General features: G+C 43.4%; 1 protein-coding gene across 1 annotated transcript in view; it reads left to right on the top strand.

The window, feature by feature from the left end:
• Lamc2 (laminin subunit gamma 2) overlaps nucleotides 1-22232 on the top strand; it is a 68962-nt gene that overhangs the window by 24161 nt on the left and 22569 nt on the right. Inside the window, exons 4-10 of the mRNA XM_070034296.1 lie at nucleotides 2780-2968; nucleotides 8673-8808; nucleotides 13822-13920; nucleotides 16154-16290; nucleotides 17579-17701; nucleotides 18816-19005; nucleotides 22043-22155. Coding sequence (XP_069890397.1) covers nucleotides 2780-2968; nucleotides 8673-8808; nucleotides 13822-13920; nucleotides 16154-16290; nucleotides 17579-17701; nucleotides 18816-19005; nucleotides 22043-22155 — 987 coding nt within the window. The remainder of the gene's footprint in view (nucleotides 1-2779; nucleotides 2969-8672; nucleotides 8809-13821; nucleotides 13921-16153; nucleotides 16291-17578; nucleotides 17702-18815; nucleotides 19006-22042; nucleotides 22156-22232) is intronic.

Below are 22232 nucleotides of genomic sequence, written 5' to 3'. Positions count from 1 at the left end.
GTGATCAGTGGAGGAGGGTCACAGACAGCACCAACCGGTATATTTAGTCTATATAATGGGCATAACCTTGGATTCGGTAGAGATTTCACAGCGCATGACAGCTGTGCAGTCCATCTGTTGGAGATTCAAACAAAATCAGTTTCACAAGCATTAGTTGGGAAAGATTTAGCTTGGCACAGAAAAAGTCCTGGGAGTTTGAATTGAGTGGAAGTTTAATATGTTGTAAGTTTGATGAAATAGTCTTCCTTCCTGGAATGAAAATATCCAGTCTCGCTACAAGCTGAGCCAGCCACACTGGAAAAAGCATAACCGATTCTCATTATTTTAACAAGGATAGTAAAAATTGGGTGGGTAGATTGCCAGGCAGTCAGCCAACAAAAATCTAGAAATCATGTCATGGACATGGTTGAAAGACCTAGAGGTGACAAATGTACAGTTTAACCTGAAGAAGTGAAAACTAAGAAGGGATATGGTATAGTTTTCCAGATATTCAAAGGCTTCACTGACATAGGCTTTGTAGAATGTGCTTCTAAGGCCTGTGTCATTTGAATAAATGAATAAAAAAAGAGAGAGAGTGTGTGTGCATGTGTATGTGTGTATGTGTGTGTGTGCATTTTTTGGAGTGTGTTGTATATACATGTCATTTTCCAGGGAAGAGGAAAAAGACTCCATGGTGAAAAATCACAGGGAGAAGAATAGGTCGATAACTCTTTAAAAGTGACTTGTAGCTGGGCACCAGTATGCAATTCTATAATCCTAGCTACTCAGGAGGCTGAGATCTGAGGATTGCTGTTCAAGCCTGAGCAGGAAGATCCATGGAACTCTTATTTCCAATTCCAAAAGCTAAAAGTAGAGCTCTGGCTCAAGCTGTAGAGCATTAGCCTTCAGCCCAAAGACAGCACTCAGGTGCAAGCCTCAGGACAGGCATCAAAGAAAAAATAATGACAATAACTCTAGTGCCAAGTAAGGAACAACAGAGCATTTTACTAGATTAGAGTGGGTTCGTGAAGAGCTGAGAGAGCTTCTTTTAGCTTTAAGAACCAATGCTAGCATAGAGTCCTGAGGAGAATAAAAATGAAATGTGAAGGTTTGGGAGTCAGACAAATTATATCTTTTTTTTTTTTTTTGGAGCAAGTTATATCTGTGCCATTTAGCTGTGCAACATTAGGCAAAATACCTACCCTCTATAAGTATTCATTTTTTCCTGTTAGTTTTTTTTTTAAACAAAAACACCCTATGTTAAAAATGTCCCTTTTGGATAGGAGGGAAAAATAGGAAAAGCATGAGAGAAGGGACAACATGGTCCATAAAGCAATGTACTCATTACCTGACTTATGTAACTGGTAACTGTAACCTCTCTGTACATCACCTTTATGATAACAATAATTTTTAAAAATGTTATCCTTTTGGGAATTAAGTGAGTTATTGAGTATAAAAGTGTAAAGTGGGCTCTAGGGAGATGTAACCAACTCTGGGAATAGTGAACTCACAGTAACAGAGAGAGAGTTGAAAGATCACTGTAAGGCAACCCTCAGGAAGTCTGGGAAATTGACTTGGTCCGCAACCATCAGAGACAGTGTGTGTGTGGCAGAAAGAAAGTTTCTTCAGGCAGAGTTTTAAGCTCCCACTGGGTCAACTTACTTCAACTTTCTGAGCTGCTTTACATCATCTTTGATGGATCTTGTGGTTGCTGTTGTTCTACTAGCTTCAGATTGTTGTACAGTAGTGTTTTAATTTTACATAGCCACTTATGCATACACTGCACTCTGATCAGTGTCACCCCTTCTATCACCCTTCCCCTACCCCATCTATTCCATCCCTCTCTGTCTCTTCAAGGTTCTTAGTTCCATAGTCTCATATGTATGTCGAAGGTTTTTCCTTTTTCTCTTCTAAAACATGATTGAAGCTTTCTAAGTATCCACTGTCATGCAGGTAGTAAGCGTAATGTTTCCATAGGTTACTTTACTGCCTACTTTGGTTCTGAGTGGAGATGGCAGGCCTCCATGAGTCTCTTCAGAATAGTCACAGGATGAACATAGGGAAGGTCATTCTTGACTGGACTTTGGCTCCCTCTGATACCTGGCTTTGAGGCGGGGGGATTTACAAGGCACAATTGGGGGAGGAATAGATGTCTTTCTAGATAGTCACATCTGCTCTGTCCTTCATCATCTGTTTTGGCATAAACATTGTATACCTTCAATACTGAACAATGTGGTACCAATACTGAACAATGTGGTATACAGTTGCTGTGCATCTTGGATACAATTCATTGCTAGACCCCCAGAGCTCATGGCTGGTGGTCCTCAGGTCTTTCTCAGCCTGTAGACTTGTCTTGTTGGTTTGCACAATCTTATTTTTAAACTTTTATTTTATTGTAAACATGCTGTACAGAGGGGTTACAGTTGCATGAGTAATGAGTACATTTCCTATTGAGTATTTCTACCCCCTCCTTTGTTTTTGCAGTCTTTTAAAAGCACATTCCTTGCAGACATTTAGATCATGAGTTTTCATGTAAAAACATATCATTTAAGATGTTTGGCTTCTCTTAAGGGATCAGACAGTTTGCAATCATGAACTCTTGCCCTTCTAAACAACAGTCTTCCAACACCATGTAATACCTGTTCCCTTCAGATGGGGCCATGGGGCCCCCATCCATGTCACCCCCTTTCCTTCTTCTATCAATTATTTTTAGTTAAAATGTAGCACTCATGCATGGTCAAGGTTAATAATAAATGCTGACTTGTTGTCTCTGATAATGTTTTCTTTCCCTCCTCCCCAGTCTGTGACTGCAACGGGAAGTCCAAGCAATGCATCTTCGAGCAGGAGCTTCACCGACAGACAGGCAATGGGTTCCGTTGCCTCAACTGCCAGGACAACACAGATGGTGTTCACTGCGAGAGGTGCAGGGAGGGCTTCTACCGACACCGGGACAGAGACCGCTGCCTGCCCTGCAACTGTCATGCCAAAGGTAGTGGAAAGATGAGGGAAGGAAGAGGGAGATGGAGAAGAGAGGAGGAAGGAGGAGAGAAGCCTTATGAAGGGGAGGAGGGGAAAAGAAGAGGAGGAAAAGGAATGAAAGAGAAAAAGAGGATCAATCAAGGGACATGTTCAGCCTTGGAAATAAACAGTTGGAGAGTCCACTAGAGATTGGTCTTTTGAGCAACTTAAATCTCCAAGACAGTGTGTTTCTCTTAAATTGGCATTGGTGGTAGCCGCTGCATAATAAGATCCACTGGCTTGAATTAGAGTACTGAGAGTCACTTTTTTTTTGTACCAAGGATTGAACCCAAAGCCTTGTGCATGCTGGTCAAGTATTCATTCTATTATCATGCTACATTCCTATCTCTTTACTATCACCACCATACCCAGCAGAGTCATATTATTAAAATCCAGGTAAATCCAGGTAAATAATAGTCTTTGCCTTGGTTATGAAGGAAGCTTTTTCTCTTCCAAATATAGCTCCTTAAATCCATAGCTGTCCCTGTGAGTAACCTTTTGGGAAGGGGAAGAAGGGATTAGAAAGATATTTCTGGTCTAGCAAGATTCCCTCAGTATGAAGTCGTAACAAAACAGACAAGTAAGAAGAGTAGAGCGTGCACAGTTGTTAACAAGGGAAGATAAAATAACCCATGGGAATAACTTATAGCTATACAGTCCCCTATAGCAACTCATAATAGTGAGTTACAGAAAGCTAGCTCTTCTTTTAAGTGGCTTGCCTGGTACCTGTAGTCCTAGAACTATAGAGCTTGTTGAGACAGAGAACTTGCTGTATTTACAGTTCTATAAGTAAGCTGAGATTGTTTTGAGAACCTTATTCTATTATCTTTTTCCTCCTAACTGATAGGAAAGTTCATTAGGAAAGAAATAGGGCAAAGAAAGTAGATTATATGGCATGATGCCATGCAAGATGGCACTTTAGTTTATCTTCAGCCATCTCCAGGGTATAGTGTGAGTGTTAGGTTTTAAGTAGAGAAAGGATTAGGGGCAGGGGACAAAGGCATGCATGACGTGTCCCAGTTACAGGTGTGGGCTGGCTGACAGTCATTTCAATTATGGTTCTCTCAGGTTCTAGAGAAGTTGTTATCATTGTCATTACTTTAGGGGAGCAATCTGGTTCCATGAGATGATTTCTTTGGAATCAGTCTGATCATTATTGGTTATTCTGGTCATTTGAGGTGATCTGTCCTGCAAGGCTCTGCTGTTCTCTACGGGTAGTTTTAGTTCTTGTGAGATTCTGCTCCTGGCTCTGGAAACTGCTGCTGAGCAAAGAAACCGGGTAAGCAAGCATCAGCCAGGCTGCTTTCTGTGTACAATTTCAGGCTAGCCCGGCAATGGGGAATCTCGAGAGCTCTTTTGAGGAAAGGAAAGGTGTTGGAAGGCCTTGTGAGCAGCCTGGCAGGATGTGGTGATTTGGCTCTGACATGGTAGTGAATGTGTTACTCACCAGGCCCTTTTGCTAGGTACTTTTCACTTTGTATTTTTTCTTTTTTTTTTTTTTGCCAGTACTGGGAATTAAACCCAGGACCTCAAGCTTCATCAGTGATTCATTAACAATAACCTTCTGAAGAAGGTATTATTATTATTTTATTCCATTTTACAAATGAGGAGAGGCTTAGGGAGAAGAAGAAAGTTTGTTCAAGGTTGGGCAGATGCTCTCACCTCTTGTTGCTCTGTATTTGCATCACTGTATCATGTAGTGACAGAATGATGTTTTTTCTGTGAAGCACATGGTAGATAGCTCAGTGAGTTGTAGTCCATCATCATAGTTTTCTCTCTCTCTCTCTCTCCTTTCTTTTTGGTGCTGGTACAAGAGCTTGAACTCAGGACCTGGGCTCTACCCCTTAGCTTTTTTGCTCATGGCTGGTGTTCTACCATGTGAGCCACAGCCCCACTTCGATTTTTGGTAGTTAATTAGAAATAAGACTCTCTTTTCTAGCCTGGCTGGATTTGAACCTTGATCCTCAGATCTCAGCCTTCTGAGTAGCTTGGATTATAGGCTTGAGCCACCATCACATGACCATTTTTTTTCTCTATTAGAGTGGAGGGCAAGGTTTCAGCCTCCTGGAATTCTGTGAATTATAGTCTGGTATGGAAGAAACCATATAGGTCAGATATATGGTCTAAAACTATTTATTAACTTATTACCATCTTCTAATTGGTAGTGGAAATATACCTTCTTTTTTCTTTCTCACTTTCTTGTGCCCATACTAAGGCTTGAACTCAGGGCCTCACCCTTCTAGATTGACTTTTTCAGCTCACAGCTGGTATTCTGCCACTTGAACCACATCTCCAGTTCTGGCTTTTGGTTAATTGCAAAGAAGAATCCCAAGGACTTACCTGCCTGGACTGGCTTTGTGAACCACAATCAGCACATCTCAACCTCCTGGGTAGCTAGGATTATAGGCCACTGGCACTTGGCATTGTTTTTGAGATGGCATATCATTTGGCATTGTTTTTGAGATATCATATGTAGCCTGGGCTAGCCCAGAATGACTTAGAATCCTCCTTCCTCAGCCTCCTAAGTTCTGGATTACATGCCTCGCCACCATACTCAGCTGGCATTTAATATTTTAAAACATTTTTTAGAAACATTTTTAAACAATAGGGCAAACTGACCTAGAAATATACAGCCTAAAGTCTCACAGCAAAGAGCTAAAGTTGTTACCTAGATTTTCTTCCTGAGAACAGCTCTTCCTGTTCCCTTCACATAAGAGTGCTGTCCTTTATCCCCAAAGGCAGACAATGAGGTGTGCACGGAAGCATGCTAACATCCTGGCTTTGTAGAAACATTGTACATGCTGTGCGGGCCTCAGTCCTCCATACAGCCTGAAGGCTGTATGTGTGAACACACCTCAGCCCCCTGTGGGAGGGAAGAAGAAAAACTGAAGCTTCAGAGTCCACCTGTTCAGGTTTCAAGACACTTCAGTGGCAGAGTCACACTCCCTGGCCATGCTGTCCTGAGCGACACATCGGCCACACAAGTCATTAAACCAGCAGCACGCATTTAACTTCCTTGTGAACGTTCAGTCTCCAATCAGCTACAGGGTAATTTTCACTTTCAGGGAGTAGCTAGAGGGAATTTGTAAGATAGCACTTTCCAATGCAGAAAAACATATCTTGCCACCAAATAGTCTCAGTCTATGAAAGGCAAATGAAATCAACAGTGTTAATAGTTCCCAAAGTGCTCACAGATTCTGGACGTTAATTTCTTATAGATTTAACAGCAAGGGCTTTTTTTAGGCAATGAGTGTATAGCCTCAGCCACAAGGCTGAATTGTCTTCATTTTAACCACCAGTTTAAGCCTTGCTAGCCTTAGAAATTCACTGTGTTTTCCTGTGTGTTTTGAACCCTCGTGACACCCAAATTCTTGAGTTCTAAGGGGGCACCTTCACCGGAGAGAGGAATGTTCAGTTTATAACAGTTGAGCTTGAACATACTTTTTTTTTTTTTGTCGGCCGTGGGGCTTGAACTCTTGGCCTGGGCGCTGTCCCTCAGCTCTTCAGCTCAAGGCGAGCGCTCTACCACTTGAGCTATAGCGCCACTTCCGGTTTTCTGGTGGTTAATTGGAGATAGGAGTCTCACGGTCTCTCCTGCCTGGGCTGGCTTTGAACCGCAATCCTCAGATCTCAGCCTCCTGAGTAGCTAGGATTACAGGCGTGAGCCACCAGCGCCTGGCCTTGAACATACTTTTAAATGCAAGTGAATATATGTATACTCTTACATATGTTTATTTACATGATCTCAAAAGGAAACAAATTCTTGCTTTAAATTTGGAATCTTTTGTTTCCTTCAGTGTGGAGGATTGAACTCAGAGCTCAGAGATCAGGATTGCTAGGCAAGCCCTCTACCACTTGAGTCACACTTGCAGTCCTTTTCATTTTAATTTGTTTTTCATATACGCTTTCACAGTTTTGCCCGGGTTGGTCTCCAAATACAATCACCTCTGCCTCCTGAGTAGCTGGGATTACACTACTAGCTACTGCCAGATACTAAATACTGCCAGAGGATAAATATTACTAAATATAAACTATTATAAAACTTTACCAAGTCCTAAAAGTTATGTGGACTAAATCTACCTAAATGTATGTAGATTAAACTTTCAAAGTACTTACTACAAACTTGAACCAGGTAGCAAGCTGTTGTTCATTTATTCTTTAGATCTGTGAGTTCACAATCCCTAAGGCTACCTCATGATATAGGAGTTGGAACAGGTGCTTTTAGTCTAGTGGGACACTTTAAAGATACAGTGATGAAGGATGCCAATGGCTCACTCCTGTAATCCTTGCTACTCAGGAGGCTGAGCTCTGAGGACTGCAGTTTGAAGCCAGCCCAGGCAGAAAAGTGATAGAGTGCTAGCCTTGAGCAAAAGAGTTCAGGGACAGCACCCAGGCCTTGAGCTCAAGCCCACAACCAACAGAAACAAAGAAGAAAAAAGATCCAGTGATACTTTGTTGGTTATGTAAAAACATAACAATGAATACTTGTTGAATAACTGAAAAAGTGAATGATGAACTGTTTTAAATCCAGTGATACTATTTTGGAAGTGTTGGAATGTCAATCAGTTAGTTGAGTTTGCATTCAGAGTCTATGAACATTTCCATGCTGTCTTTGTAAAGCTTGCAGGAGGCCTTAGAGATAATGTATTAGCACAATGAAGACATACTTCTAATATACTAGTGTAGTCTAAACTATCTGCTATGAATTAGGCACATTGTATGTGTCAGGCCTGCAAGGTATGTGTTGCTACACTCATTTAAAAGAGGTGATCACTAAATGAATTTCTCAAGGGCACGTGGCCATCAACAATTCCCCAGCTACCTTTACAGAAATGTCCTGTAGATAGCATTCTGTGTATCACTGTGCCTCTCAAAATAATGTGTTCATCCCAGCTACTCAGGAGGCTGAGACTTAATGGATTTCTTTTAAAAACCAGTGAGCTATATGCTTCTTAGTGACAAAGAAGAACTCATTTTTATGAGTAGCTTCATGGCTTTCCATGAATTAGAAATCCTCAGTTGTTAAAATGGTGTGGAGCTGGGCGCTGGTAGCTCACGCCTGTAATCCTAGCTACTCAGGAGGCTGAGATCTGAGGATCGCGGTTCAAAGCCAGCCCGGGCAGGAGAGACCGTGAGACTCCTATCTCCAATAAAACCACCAGAAAACCGGAAGTGGCGCTGTAGCTCAAGTGGTAGAGCACTCGCCTTGAGCTGAAGAGCTGAGGGACAGCGCCCAGGCCCAGAGTTCAAGCCCCACGACCAAAAAAACAAAAAAACAAAACAAATAAAATGGTGTGGTGTGGTATGGTGTATACAGATAATCCAAGCCACTCAGGAAGTAGAGACAGGAGAATCAAGGCCAGAAGCCAGCCTTGGCAAAGATGTGAAGACTCTCTTTGAAAACAAACTAAAAGCAAAAGGACTGGAAAAGCATAGTTCAAATGGTAGATATCTTGCCTAGCAAGTCCAAGGCCCCGAGTTCAATCCCCAGTACTGCCAAAACAAAACAACACAAACAAATGAACAAAAAATTCCCTCCTGGGTAGAAGAACCCTCCAACGATGGGAGCGGTGGTGGGTATTACTCAATGAAGACAGGGCTGCCATGAGGTGGCAGTTGCTTCTCGATGCCTTGTTAACTCCTTTTCCCTTTCCCCCCTACTTTGTGGGTTACAGGTTCTCTCCGCGTTCAATGTGACAACTCTGGACAGTGCAGCTGTAAGCCAGGTGTGACAGGAGAGAGATGTGACCGGTGTCTGCCAGGCTTCCACACACTCACGGATGCTGGATGCACCCCAGAGCAGAACCTTCTGTGAGCACCCACCCCCACCATTGCTGTTGATCTTGGTTATTGGTGACCTTCACTTACTGCATTTACTTCACTTAGTGCTTTGTGTGGGTTCTTAAATGTAACCCTCACACTATACTCATTATACTTTTTTTTTTTTTGACTGAGCTACAGTTTGAACTCAGGACATCAAGCTCAAGCTCTATACTCCAGTTCTTTTGTTTTTAGTTATGTTCAGTTAGGTTCAGATGCTTTTAATCCAGGGCTAGCCTTGGATCACCATCTTCCTACCTATTTCCCTGGCACAGCTGGATCATAGGCTGGGCTGTCTTTGAACCTTAACCTTCCCAATCAATAGTTCCTGAGTCGCTGGAATTACAGCTATTCCCAGCTCTATATTCATTTAATTAATGTGAAGTTGTCCAATATTACTTGTGCTGGGGAGCCTACTTTGGACACCCAAAGTTTTGGCTTCTGAACCTTTGTTCTTTACCCTGATGGTTTCCTCCCTTACAAAACTAGACTGAAGGGACAGAGTCTCCCACATCCTTCCTCAGGATCCACAAGGCCACAAGGAGCTTGGCCAACATAGAACTTTTTTGTGCATTATCTTCATCTGCATTAGTTTAAAACATCTTCCATTATCTTTCCTCAAACTCTTTTGTGGAGGAAGATGGAAATACATTATAAATCACATCATCAATCTGCAGAGATGCAGAACCAAAGGTAAGTAAAGAATGATCTAGCCGGGCGCCTGTGACTCATGCCTGTAATCCTAGCTACTCAGGAGGCTGAGATCTGAGAATCGCGGTTCAAAGCCAGCCCAGGCAAGAAAGACCATGAGACTCCTATCTCCAATAAACCACTAGAAAACCGGAAGTGGCGCTGTAGCTCAAGTGGTAGAGCGCTCGCCTTGAGCTGAAGAGCTGAGGGACAGTGCCCAGGCCCAGAGTTCAAGCCCCATGACCAACAAAAAAAAAAGAATGATCTAGAAGGCTATTGATAGGGGAATTGCTGAGACTAAGAAAAAGCCTAAAGAAACACCCTGGACTTTAATCTGCTCTTAGTCACTTGCTTTTAGTTGACTCTGTAAATCATCCATTTCAGAGTTATAGACGACACCTGTGAGATGTAGGTCATGAGGGTAATAGCTGACAAATACCAGGCCACTGATTACTTCCTAACCTCCAATCAGCTGTCCCCATAACTCAGCCCGCAAATCCCCAACTCCCTGAAAGCCTCTGTTCCCATGTTCTGGGAGGTAGATTTGACACATACTCTTTCATTCCCATACATTACATGGCCATGGCTGCCTCATGAATAAACTCTTGCTCTTTTGCAAAACTCCATGTTATAATTCTAGTTATCTCCATGACTACACACACTGCACAGCAGGCATCTGGGCCGGTTGCAGTAACAATCTAGCATGCCTGCTACGAGCAAGTCCAGATGGACCTTTGGCCATCCTTGCTACTGGAAGAGCCTGTGGGTAATTCCAAAAAGCCTGGACCACTTGTCTCAGGCACTGTCCCTGGAACTTTCCCTGGCTTGGCACCTCTAATCTTTGGTGCAAAAATTCACATTTGCAATAGGGAAATGGTACCTGGTTTAAGTGCCATGATGTCTTATTTGGTGTGTAACTTTGATACAAGTCTCTCTCTCTCTCTCTCTCTTTCCCCTCCCCCTCTTTCTCCCACTTCCTTTTGTGGTTGTTGCTGCTTGTTTTTAGTTTGTTTGTGTTGAGAGAAGGCTTTGCTATGTAGCCCAGATGGTTTCAAACTAGTGAACCTCCTGCCTCAACTCTCTTAGTGCTAGGATTACAGGTATACACCATCAGATATATCTGGCTGGCAAGTTCCCCATTCTCCTTCCCTCTGGTTTGGCCTTCATTGTAAGGGACCTGGTTCAGATATACTCTATCCAAGGAAAGGATTAGGGAAGCTCTGCTTATAGGAGATCTCTTGGCTGTCTTTGGTTTCTGAGGTCTGCTTCTAGCAGCAGTGCATGTGAAATAGCTAGGTACTTCTGAGCAATTGTGTTGAAATGCTGAAGCAATGAGAAATGTCCATTTCATCTCACACTGAGCCCACTGGTGGTGTTCTCCAAAACTGGTAGACTTTAAACCATAAAATCAAAGAAAGGACAAAAGATGATTTTTTATTTTTGATACTATAACATGTTCATAATATTCTTTAGACTCTTGGGAAAACAGGCGTGAAAATAGGCCTTCTCCCTTGCCTGAGTGTTCAGTCTTTGCCCGGATGGGCACATGTGTCCTGTCCTAGTTAATGGTGGTTTGAGTTCCCTTTTATCTGGGCCAGTGTATAGGTGTTCTCTTCTAGCATTGCCTAATCCTTTTAGATTTTATCTTTGGAAATGCTCCCTTAGGCTCAACTCCCTTTGCAATCCCCCCCCCTTTTTTTTGTACTGGTCCTGGGACTTGAACTCAGGGCCTGGGCACTGACCCTGAGCTTCTTTTACTCAAGGCTAGCACTCTATCTCTTGAGCAACAGTGCTACTTCTGCCTTTTTCTGAGTAGTGGTAGATAAGAGTCTTACAAATATTCCTCCCTGGGCTGGCTTTGAACCACAATCCTCAGATCTCAGCCTGCTGAGTACTTAGGATTATAGGCGTGAGCCACCAGCACCCAGTTCTTTTGCAATATCTTTAAACCACATTATCACTGTTGGGCTCCTGGCCCTCCATGAGCTCCCATTCTCATGAAAATGAGATGAGAACTTCGAAGGACAGGGCCCTATGATCCTTCTGCCCACTCTACCCAGAGCTGAGGCTCCATTTGCTCCCGTACTTATAGTTCCCATACTCCAGCCACCGTAGCCTGCCTTCTTCAAAGGATGAAAGCATGTGTGATCTTGGTCACACAGCAATGTAGAGCTTTGTGAGGCTCTACTCCACCCCATCATCTCCTCCCAGGGCCTGAACTTGCCAGTCCCCAGGCTTCTATCTTCTGACTCTTCTGTTTTATTTTGGAATTCTTATTTTTCTCACCATTTCTTTATTCCTTCCACTAGAATGCGAGTCCTACCACATCATCACTGCCTGATCCTCAGTACCTAGGGTAGGAAGAAGCACCACAGGCATCGCAACTCTACTGCAGTCAGCACTGGGTTTTACTTTCATTGCTATTCACGTATCTGCTCCACCTCAAGACTCCAGAATAGGGCTAATTCCTACTTAGTATCCTCTTAGTATCCCTACTTTTTAGCATATAATAGATGCACATGTTTCTGTAATGGTCCAGATAAGTAGAATAGAGGGAGGTAAGATATGGAGAAGGCCTCAGAGATTTAAAGACAAAGACTAGAAAGGAATTCTGGCTGTGAGCCCATGTGGACCTAGCATTGATCGGATGGGAACTGTGAGGGTTACAGAGAAGTCAAGGAGATACAGATTTGGGCAGGATTTGGATAGGGTCTTAGGGCAGTCAGAGGAAGATCAGAGCAGCAAGAAAGGAACAAAAATATTGGGTTTAGACTTTGATAAGATAGATATATAATTGGGTGCCAAAATGAGTGATGGAGACCGGTGGTAGTCATCATGAGATAGGAGTTGGTGCCAGGATCAAATGAAAGCACTGGTGTCCTCATTGAGAATCTGGCTACTAAGCAAAGCAGAAACAAAACAGAAACAAACACCAACCATTTCCAGGAATTCCATTCCTATGAACACATCCATGAACTTACGTATCTGTTTAAAAAACATGTATATGGCCAGGTGCCTATGGCTCATATCTATAATCCTAGCTACCCAGGAGACTGAGATCTGAGAATTGAAGTTCAAATCAGCCCATGCAGAAAAAGATAGTGAGACTCCTATCTTCAATTAACCAGCAAAAAGTCGGAAATGGAGCTGTGGCTCAAGTGGTAGAGTACTAGCCTTGAACAAAAGAGCTCAGGGACAGAATCTAAGAACTCTGAATTCAAGCCCCAGGACTGACATAAAATGGATAATATAACTTGTATGTTAATGTTCCTAGAAGTGTTACTCATAATAGCTAAAAACTAGAAACAATCCCCATATCTATCAACTGAGAAATAGGTAAATAAAATAAAATATATCTGATATAGTACTAGGTTTTAGTCAGCCATGAAAACAATACATGGGATAAGATGGTTAGACTTTGGAAACAATGTGCTAAGTGAAAGCAGTCAATCATTCATAGAATGTCCAGAACACGCAATCTATAGGCAGAACATACATTAGTGGCTGCATAAAACTGCAGGGGGTTGGTGGTGGCTGGGGACTGAAGGCAGGGAATGAAACAGCCACTGAAGAATACAGAGTTTCTTCTGGGAGAGATGAAACATCTTAGCTAATTCTAAACCCATTGACTTGTGTACCCTCTCTGGGTGGGTTTCATGGCACAGGAATTCTTTCCTTCTTTCCTTCTTTCTTTGTTCTTTCTTTTGGGCCTGAGCTTCTTGTGCTCAAGGCTAGCACTCTACCACTTGAGCCACAGCACCACTTCCGGCTTTTTCTGTTTATGTGGTACTGAGGAATCGAACCCAGGATTTCATGCATGCTAGGCAAGCACTCTACCACTAAGCTACATTCCCAGCCCTAAGGATTATTTCTAACAATGTTATGACCAAAAGAAAGAACTGAACAAACGGACATAACAGGTAGATTGAATTGATCCTAATAAAAACAAACATCATTGACTTTATAGAGAAAAGTAAGTTCAATCTATTTTTTGGTGAAAAGTGAACCAAATAGTCAATCAAATTAAGCCATTTAGTGATGGGCTTGGTTTAGATCCTGGTGCAGCCCTCCAGTGAGAGGGTTTGGCTCCTTGGAGTGCTTGTTGACAACACTAACTGTTGCCATGCTATGAGTGTTGCTGGCATCCACAAGTGAGTCCTAAAGTGGAGATCAGCATGAATGGGGGGGAGGGGGGTTCCCTCCTTGAAAAGGACTTGGGGGTGTGGTGACGCTTGCTCAGGAGCAGTTAATCTTTATGTGTACACTGTGAAGCGTCGGCAAACCGATCCCTAATTTCCTTTTCTTCTTTCCCAGAAACCGCAAGTGTGACTGTGACCCGGCTGGCGTTGTGGGGCCCTGTGATTCCGGCCGCTGTGTCTGCAAACCAGCTGTCACTGGAGAGCGCTGTGACAGGTCTGTGTGAGCCAGGTCCCCACAGAGAGAGGGGACAGTCCCTTAGCACCCAGATTCACCCTCCGAGTGCAGTTATAGAAAAGATATGGAGAAAATGTGGTGGACTTTGCCCTCTGTTCTCAAAAATTAGGCTTAAAAAAAATATGACAACCTACCCACCTGCAATTCACTGGAACCCATATTCTACTCCGGGTCCTTCTCTGTGTTTCTACTGGGACAGGGCAGAGGGCCTCATTGCCAGGGGCCTGTCACTTCCAGTGCCTGGATACAAGGTGGTATGTGATGTTGTGATCACATGACTCTAGCTGGGCTTGGGACACGCTTGGCCTAATTAAATGTGTTGGGAAAACCTTGCAACAGAGACTGTCACAAAGCATAGCCATATATAACCATTGTGTACTGGGAAGGAACTGCCCCAGGGATGGGATGGTGGTTACAGGCGCACACATGAAGCAGGGCGCGGGACAATGACGTAAGAGCCCTTTGGGCCCAAACCACGTTGGGGCAGGTGCAGGAGCACAGAGCCGTCCACCCTCAGTGGAGGTAGATTGTGCTCAGACTAAACTCTTCCCACCCTGAGGTGCCCTGAGCAGAGGTGGCCCCAGAGGTAAAGCTTCCTCCTCATTTCCTTCAAAGCAAGAATGCAGCTCTTTGGCACGCTGCCAATCACTTCTACCTGGGTGGAGGAAGTGCCACATACATTCCTAGCTTGTGTTTTTCAGGGGGTTCTTTGCTGCTGAGGTGAGGATGAAGAGAAAGCACTAGGTTATAAAGACAGAGATCACTTTTCTAAAGTCTTTTTTTTTTTCATTGCAATATGTGGCACAGAAATAGAAAGCGCCATAAAACAAACATTTGCATCCCCACCAACAGGAAGTAGACTTCTGCTAGGCCTTCCTATGGATATTAGTGCTTCTCAGCAGTGACCACTGGTATAGCTTTCATAGTAATCATTTTCTTTTCTCTCCTTTCTTTTTCTTTTCTTTTCTTTTCTTCTTTCTCCTTCCTTCCTTCCTTCCTTCCTTCCTTCCTTCCTTCCTTCCTTCCTTCCTTCCTTCCTTCCTCCCCCTCCCTCTCTCTCTTTCTATTTCTTTCTTCTGTGCCAGTAGTGGGGTTTGAACTCAGATCCTTGTGCTGTCACTTGTGCTGTCACAAGGCTGGGGTTCTACCAATAGAGTTACATTTCCACCTTCTTGCTCGTTAACTGAAGCTAAGCGTCTCATGGGTTTTTTTTCTCATGGTGATTCTCAGATCTCAGCCTCCTGAGTAGCTAGGGTTATGGGAGTGAGCCATCAACACATGGCATGACAGCCATCGCCTTGTCTTTCTTTATAATTTGGCATCTTAGTGCATTGCTAAGCACCAGCATTCACTTTTGCTAAATCCCTACCCTCCCTTATCCTTTCCTCTCCCTGAGCATGAGGCTTGCTTCAGTTCCTCACCATACATGGCCTCAGATAAGTTACTTTTTTGGGGAAAAGGGAACGGAGCCATACTGGGGTTTTAAATGAAACCTATCCTCACCAGGCAAGCAATCTGCCCCCTTTTGCCTCCAACCCGTTTTTGCTCTTTGCTTTTTTCCCCTTGCTTTCAGATAAGTCTCCTGCCACACTTCACTCTGTGCATCTCAAGTAGTTGGATTACAGTCATGAGCCGCTAAGTTTTTTAACCTCTCTGGGTCAACTAATCTAAGAAAAGTGGAATTTACAATCTGTATTTCATAGGATTACAAGGAGGATTAAATGGAGACTATATATCTAAGGTGCCCAGCACAAGAGCTACGTTAATGATCACTGAAACTAGCAGTATTTCATATAGAAGAAGGTAGTTATGTTGAGACTAGTAAAAAAAACAAGTCCTCCCCAGATTCTCCTCTACTTGCTTACCATTTGGCTCCCATTAAACTCGGACAGGGCTTCTCTGATCTCGTCCTTGGTCTGCCCTTCCCACTTTCATCCATCACAGAGGCTGTGTTGATCACCAAGGCAAAGTGATCCACGCCTCACTGAGGGGAGAAGATGGATGTTGCTTACAACCTCACTGCACGATCTGGTTGCCCATGGGGCTGTCAGAGGCGAAGGCTGTGTGAAACTTGCCATTTCCCTCCTCAGGGGACTCATAGGTCAAGGGGGAAAAGAGGTAGAAAGAGGTGGAACAAGTCATTCTATTTTCTATACAGAATAAGAAATAAGTCAGTCATAGTATTGCCCTGATTTCTAAAATGCCGCTGCAGGTGTAAACCAGGTTATTACCATCTGGACAGAGGAAATCCTGAGGGCTGTACCCAGTGTTTCTGCTACGGTCATTCAGGCAGCTGCCGTAGCTCTGTAGACTTCAGTGTTCATAAGATCACCTCTAACTTCCAAGAAGGTAAAGTACTCTGCCCACAAAGTTTTGTGTTTTTTTTTTTTAATGTTGTGCAGGGATGAGTGTTATAGACAATTACCTCCACATTCATAGAAGGGCTTGTCAAGTCATTTTTCTCAGTTCTCTTATAAGTTTTAAAATTATTCCATCATCATCATCATCATGGGGGGGTGGAGGGGTGTGGGGGGGATGTATCACTGGGTTTGAATTCAGGGTCTTGCTAGGCAGGTGCTCTATCACTTAGCTAAGACTCCATCCCTTTTGGCTTTAGTTGTTTTTCAGGCAGGGTCTGGTGTTTTTGTTTTTTTTGGGGGGGGGGTCTGGTGTTTTTGCCCGAGGCCAGCTTCAGACCTTGATCTTCCTATCTACCCCTCCCATGTAACTCAGACCACAGATGCACACTACCAGGTCTGGCTTATTGACTGAGATGATAGCTCACTAATATTTGCCTGGGCTGGCCTCAGACAGTGATCCTCTACAGTAAGTGGGATTATAGACATGATCCACTGTGGTTGGTGCTATTGTAGTTTTAATGTATTGTCAAGGTATACCTTGACATCTTATATGTGTGTGTGTGTGTGTGTGTGTGTGTGTGTGTGTGTGTGTATATATATATATATATATATATATATATATATATATATATATATATATAGAGAGAGAGAGAGAGAGAGAGAGAGAGAGAGAGAGAGAGAGAGACAGAGAGAGACCTGAACAGTTCACTTAGCATGTGAATAGCTTAAAAGAGAGTAGTTGTTGTTGGGTTTTTTTTTTTAAATATTCCTAGACTTCCCACCATGTTGATTTCAAAACCAACAAAAGTCATTTGGACTGGGGACTTTATAAAAGCATCCTGGGATCCACACTTGCAAATAACACTGCTTTCACATACTAAAGACACTTAATATAGACTGTCATGCGACAGAGCAATATAAAATATTGGGAATTATTATTTCAATAATTCCCAGTCTGTTTCTAGGCTCTCTCACCTCACTAAGTCCAGACCCTGTTCATGTAACCATAATAAAAATACAAATTACAGACAGATAAAATAAAAGCCCTCTTGTAAGCGTCATATCCAGAGCGAGGTCAAAGCAGTTTAATTTGAAGTGAGGCAGGTGAGGTTCTGTAGCTAAGACCAGAGTTTCTGAACACGGTAAAGGAGTGTGGAAGCATGGAGACATCTTTCTATGCATCACTGGGACATTGTTGGCTAGTAAGTTGTGTCTGGGTAAAGTCAGAGGGTGATAAGAGCTGGTCTCATATGGAGGGATCTTTTTTTGTGTCCTAGATGTTGATGGATGGAAGGCTGTCCAGAAAAACGGGTCTCCTGTAAAGCTCCATTGGTCACATCGCCATCGAGATGTGTTTAGTTCAGCCCGACACTCAGACCCTGTTTATTTTGTGGCTCCAGGTATGTGAGAAAAAAATTGTTTTTTAATTTATCTTGTTTCTCTTCATCTGGTAAATAAGAGATAATGCTTCTTATCAAAAGCCCACTTTGAGCAACCAGAAAGCCAGGATAGAAAAATTGGTTTAGAAAATGTGGAGCCCCATGTCAGGGGGTGTTGAGGGCAGAGTCATCTCCAGAGATAGCTGGGACTGAAGCCCCCGTTCACTGCAGCCACACAGCACAGCAGTGTGGGGAAGAGCTGGACATCCTCAAGGCCAGACAAGACTCTGACACAGGTGCTGACATGCATCAACTGGGAAGTTTGTAGGTTTCCTGACAGCTCAAGAGATCAAATGTGCAAGTCTATTGAGAAGCAGATGGAAAAGCAAAAAACAAAGAATTCCTTAAAGCTTTAACACTTTTGAGGCTGGGAAAGTGGCTCAGTGGTAGAGTGCTTGCCTTGCATGCAGGAGGCTCTGGGTTCGATTCCTCAGCCCCACATAAGCAGAAAAAGCCCGAAGTAGCGCTGTGGCTCAAGTGGTAGGGTGCTAGCCCTGAGCTGAAGAGCTGAGGGACAGCACCCAGGCCCAGAGTTCAGGGCCTGCAACCGACAGAAAAAAAAGCTTTAACACTTTTAAGCTTAAAAAGTGTGTTAGTTGGTGACAGATGCCTAGATGGACAAGTTAGAATTCTAATCCTCGTTCATATCCTTAGCAGAGGACTGATTGCTTAACAAGTCATTCTTTTTTACCTCTCTGAACCTCAGGCTTCTCAAATGCTCAACGGGGATGAGAATACCAACATTCGACAATTATTCTAAACTAGAAAGCACCATGTAATGAATAGCACTATTCCTAAACTCGATAGCTCCATAGAACAAATAGTACTATTGCTGATTTTCCTGGGATGGTTACATAGAGTGATCTGTCATAGAGCCATCAATTGCCTTATAACAAGAGCCTGTAAGCCCTCTTTTATAGTCAGAGGGCACTGCCATGGCTGGCTTTCAGTAGGGTAGGTTGGGAATATAAGACTCCAAAATAAATGGCCAACATTACTGCCAACATTAATGCATAGGTGTTTGTTTTTCCAGCTTCACAACTGATCTTTTTTCAAAAATAATTTTCTTTCACAGCCAAATTTCTTGGTAATCAGCAGGTGAGCTACGGGCAAACCCTGTCTTTTGACTACCGTGTGGACAGAGGCGGCAGACACCCCTCTTCCCATGATGTGATTTTGGAAGGCGCTGGCCTGCGGATCACAGCTCCTCTGATACCTCTTGGCAAGACACTCCCTTGTGGGCTCACCAAGACTTACACATTCAGGTAAATAGAAGGACCACAACTGAGTCACACAGAGCAGACTGTGATTGGAGCCCAAGTCTTTTGTTCAGGCACTTTTTTTCTCTCACTCATTCATTTAAGGAGCTTTGCTGAGCACCATTTGCTCACCAGGCCTGGCATTATGTGCTGAGATGGTATATGATTTCTTCTCTCAAACACCTGGCAGGCTAATGGGAGAGAAGGAAGAACAGATAGGAAGTGTTGTCAAGTGATAGAGATGGGTGAGGTGGACACAAGTGTTTCGAACATACTTTATAAGAGGCAAAACTGACTCATTGGGGGTGATCGGGACTCTTTCCAAGAACTTATGGCAAGTGTAAAGTACAAGGGCCTGGAGCAAAAGCAAAGGTTAAGGAGGCAGTGGGAATATCCTGCCTGAGGAAGTTTTGTGCGTTTAGGAAATGCCCAGTAATTGATCAGGAGTGGAGCCAGAAGTGGGAGAGAGGAATGTGGAGGAATGAAGTCAGAGAAAGACTCATCCCTGTGTGTGTCTGTGGAGACTGCACTTACCCTATGGAAGCCCCATGAGGCTTTTGAGTGCTATGTTCAGAGAGGTAGGCAAGGAAGCAGAACCTGCCCAGTGCTCAGTCCTGCGGTCCAGGCGGGAAATAATCAGTTCCCTACAAGCACTCATGGTCTACTAGGACAATGCAACAATTACTTGAGGGGCGGAAGGATCTTTAAAAAGAGCCTAATTCTACCTGAAGAAGTCAAGTAAGCTTCGTGGAAGAGGCAACCTGTGGTTGGAGAATGGAAAGGTTTACAGGGAGAAAGTCAGAGGCCAATCTCCATGTGTGAATTGGTGTGAAAAGTTTGGAAGGTATAAATGGAGGCAAGTAATATTTGTAGCTGGACCATGGGGGAGGGAAGCAGATTGAATGGGCTGGAAAGGGAATCACCATAGTGGCTTTATATGTCAAGTCAAGGTGCTCAGCTCTTGAGCTTGTTGGAAGAATGATGGAAAGCCACTGAGATGCTATGTCTAGAAATGGTCATGGGCAGGTGAAGGCTGGGTGCAGACACTGTGCACAATATTTGAGTATTCATATGGTTCAACTATGGTTGGGGGCCTAACTCGGGGCAGAGATAATAGGAAGGAAGACAAGAGACACATAGTCCCCACACAAGAACTGTATACATCCAGTGAGTGCTACTCATTTATGATGCACATACATCGCTCTCCTGCCTAAAATATCCATTCCTACCTTCCTAGTTTAATGAACTTACTCTTGGAGAGTCAGCTTACATGTTCTTCCTTTGTATTACCCTTCTCAGGATACCAGGAAAAGTTATAGTCACCTTGTGTGTTTCTAGAACATTCGGTGCATGAGTTTATGAGTCCTCATTGCATTGTATTATAGCTGTTAACTCACTAACACCCCTGCTTAAATGCTAATACTCTCTTCTTAATTACCTTTTCATCAACCCTCACAACTTGCAGCCCAAGACAAAGGTACAATTAGCCTTTTAATTTTGGGAAAGTAGAGATTAGTCCTGAAGCCTGAAATTAGGACCTCAAGTTCTCACTCAACTTTCTTGCTCATGTCTAGTTCTCTACCGCATGAGCCATATCTCCAGCCTAACATTTTGCTAGAGATGGTGTCTCAAATGTTTCTACCTTGGTTGGCTTCACAGTGAGATTCTCCAGATCTTGGCCTCCTAAGTACATAAGACTATATAGGGGTGAGCCACTAGTGCGTTGCTGAACTGTTAAAAATAGTTTGCAATACTGGGGCTCTAACGTAGGACCTTGCTGTTAGAGAGGAGCTCTACAATGGATCTACACTCCCAATTCCACAGTCAGGTTTTGTTTTACTAATCAGTGAGTGAAATGAAAGCAGTAGAGCTATTCTTGGAAGCAATATTCCAGTGAAGAAAATAAAGCAAATTAAAAAGAATAGCACAGAGACTTTGATAGGGCACAATGAGGCATTCAAGAAACATTGGCATCTAAAGATGTAGCTCAGTGGTAGCTTGCCCCAGCACTACAAAAGAAAGAAGCATTCCATTTGAACAATTTTGAAGATGGATTTTTGAAGAGTAAAGGAAATTGCTCAAAGAGAAGTAAATCATTTAAAGGGCAAAACTACAAATGACTCAGAGCTTCTAGAAGTTAGAGGTGTGTCTAGTATTAGGTTAACTAGCCAGGCACCAGTAGCTAATGCTGGTAATCCTAGCTACTCAGAAGGCTGAGATCTGAAGATCACTGTTCAAAGCTAGCTGGGGCAGGAAAGTCTGTGAGACTTTATTTTTGGCAGTTGTAGGGCTTTTGTGTGAAGGCTAGCAATTTACCACTTTGAGCCACAGTACAGATTCAGTTTTGTGGTGGTTAATTGGAGATAAGAGTCTCACAGACTTTCTTGCCCCAGCTGGCTTCAAACCTCAATCATCAGATCCCAGCCTCCTAAGTAACTAGGATTCCAGGCATGAGCCTCTCGTCTCCAATAAACCACTCAGAAAAAGCCAGAAATGGCACTGTAGCTTAAGTGGTAGAGCACTAGCCTTGGGCAAAAATAACCCCAGGCCCTGAGTTCAAGTCCTAGGACTGGCACGCGTGCTCTGTCTCTGTCTCTGTCTCTGTCTCTGTCTGTCTGTCTGTCTGTCTGTCTGTCTGTCTGTCTGTCTGTCTGTCTGTCTCTCTCTCTCTCTCTCTCTCTCTCTCTCTCTCTCTCTCTCTCTCTCTCTCTCTCTCTCTCTCACACACACACACACACACACACACACACACAAACACACCCTAGGTCACTATGTTAACCAATGGCCAGGTGTACAATGCCACTTCTGAGGATTTGGGCCAGGCATTTCTCCAGGTGAAATGACCCCTCAAATAGACTTAGCACACTGGCACACAGCCATTCCCTCGCTGTGGGGTTTGCCTACCTCTACATTCACATCTCTGAGGACTGTAAAACGGACTGCCACAGTCTTAGATGCTCGAACATTCTCAAACATAATTTGTATTAGGCAGTGATGTGATAGGAGTTGGTTTTTTGTAAGACTTCAATTTGCAATTACTCAGGTTAAGTGAACATCCAAGCAGCAACTGGAGCCCTCAGCTGAGTTATTTCGAGTACCGAAGATTGCTACGGAACCTCACCGCCCTCCGGATCCGGGCCACATACGGAGAGTACAGTAAGGGACCAGGAAAAACAAAGTTCTCTCTTCTTGGGTTTCACTTTAATTGGTTTGGCTCTCTAAGATGGTGGCAA

The sequence above is a fragment of the Dipodomys merriami genome, unplaced genomic scaffold (genome assembly GCF_024711535.1).
Source record: "Dipodomys merriami isolate MVZ:Mamm:240054 unplaced genomic scaffold, mDipMer1.0.p SCAF_24, whole genome shotgun sequence".
Taxonomy (NCBI): Eukaryota; Metazoa; Chordata; class Mammalia; order Rodentia; family Heteromyidae; genus Dipodomys; species Dipodomys merriami.
The sequence above is the reverse complement of the archived record's forward strand: the minus strand, read 5'-3'. Positions and strand labels throughout refer to the sequence as shown.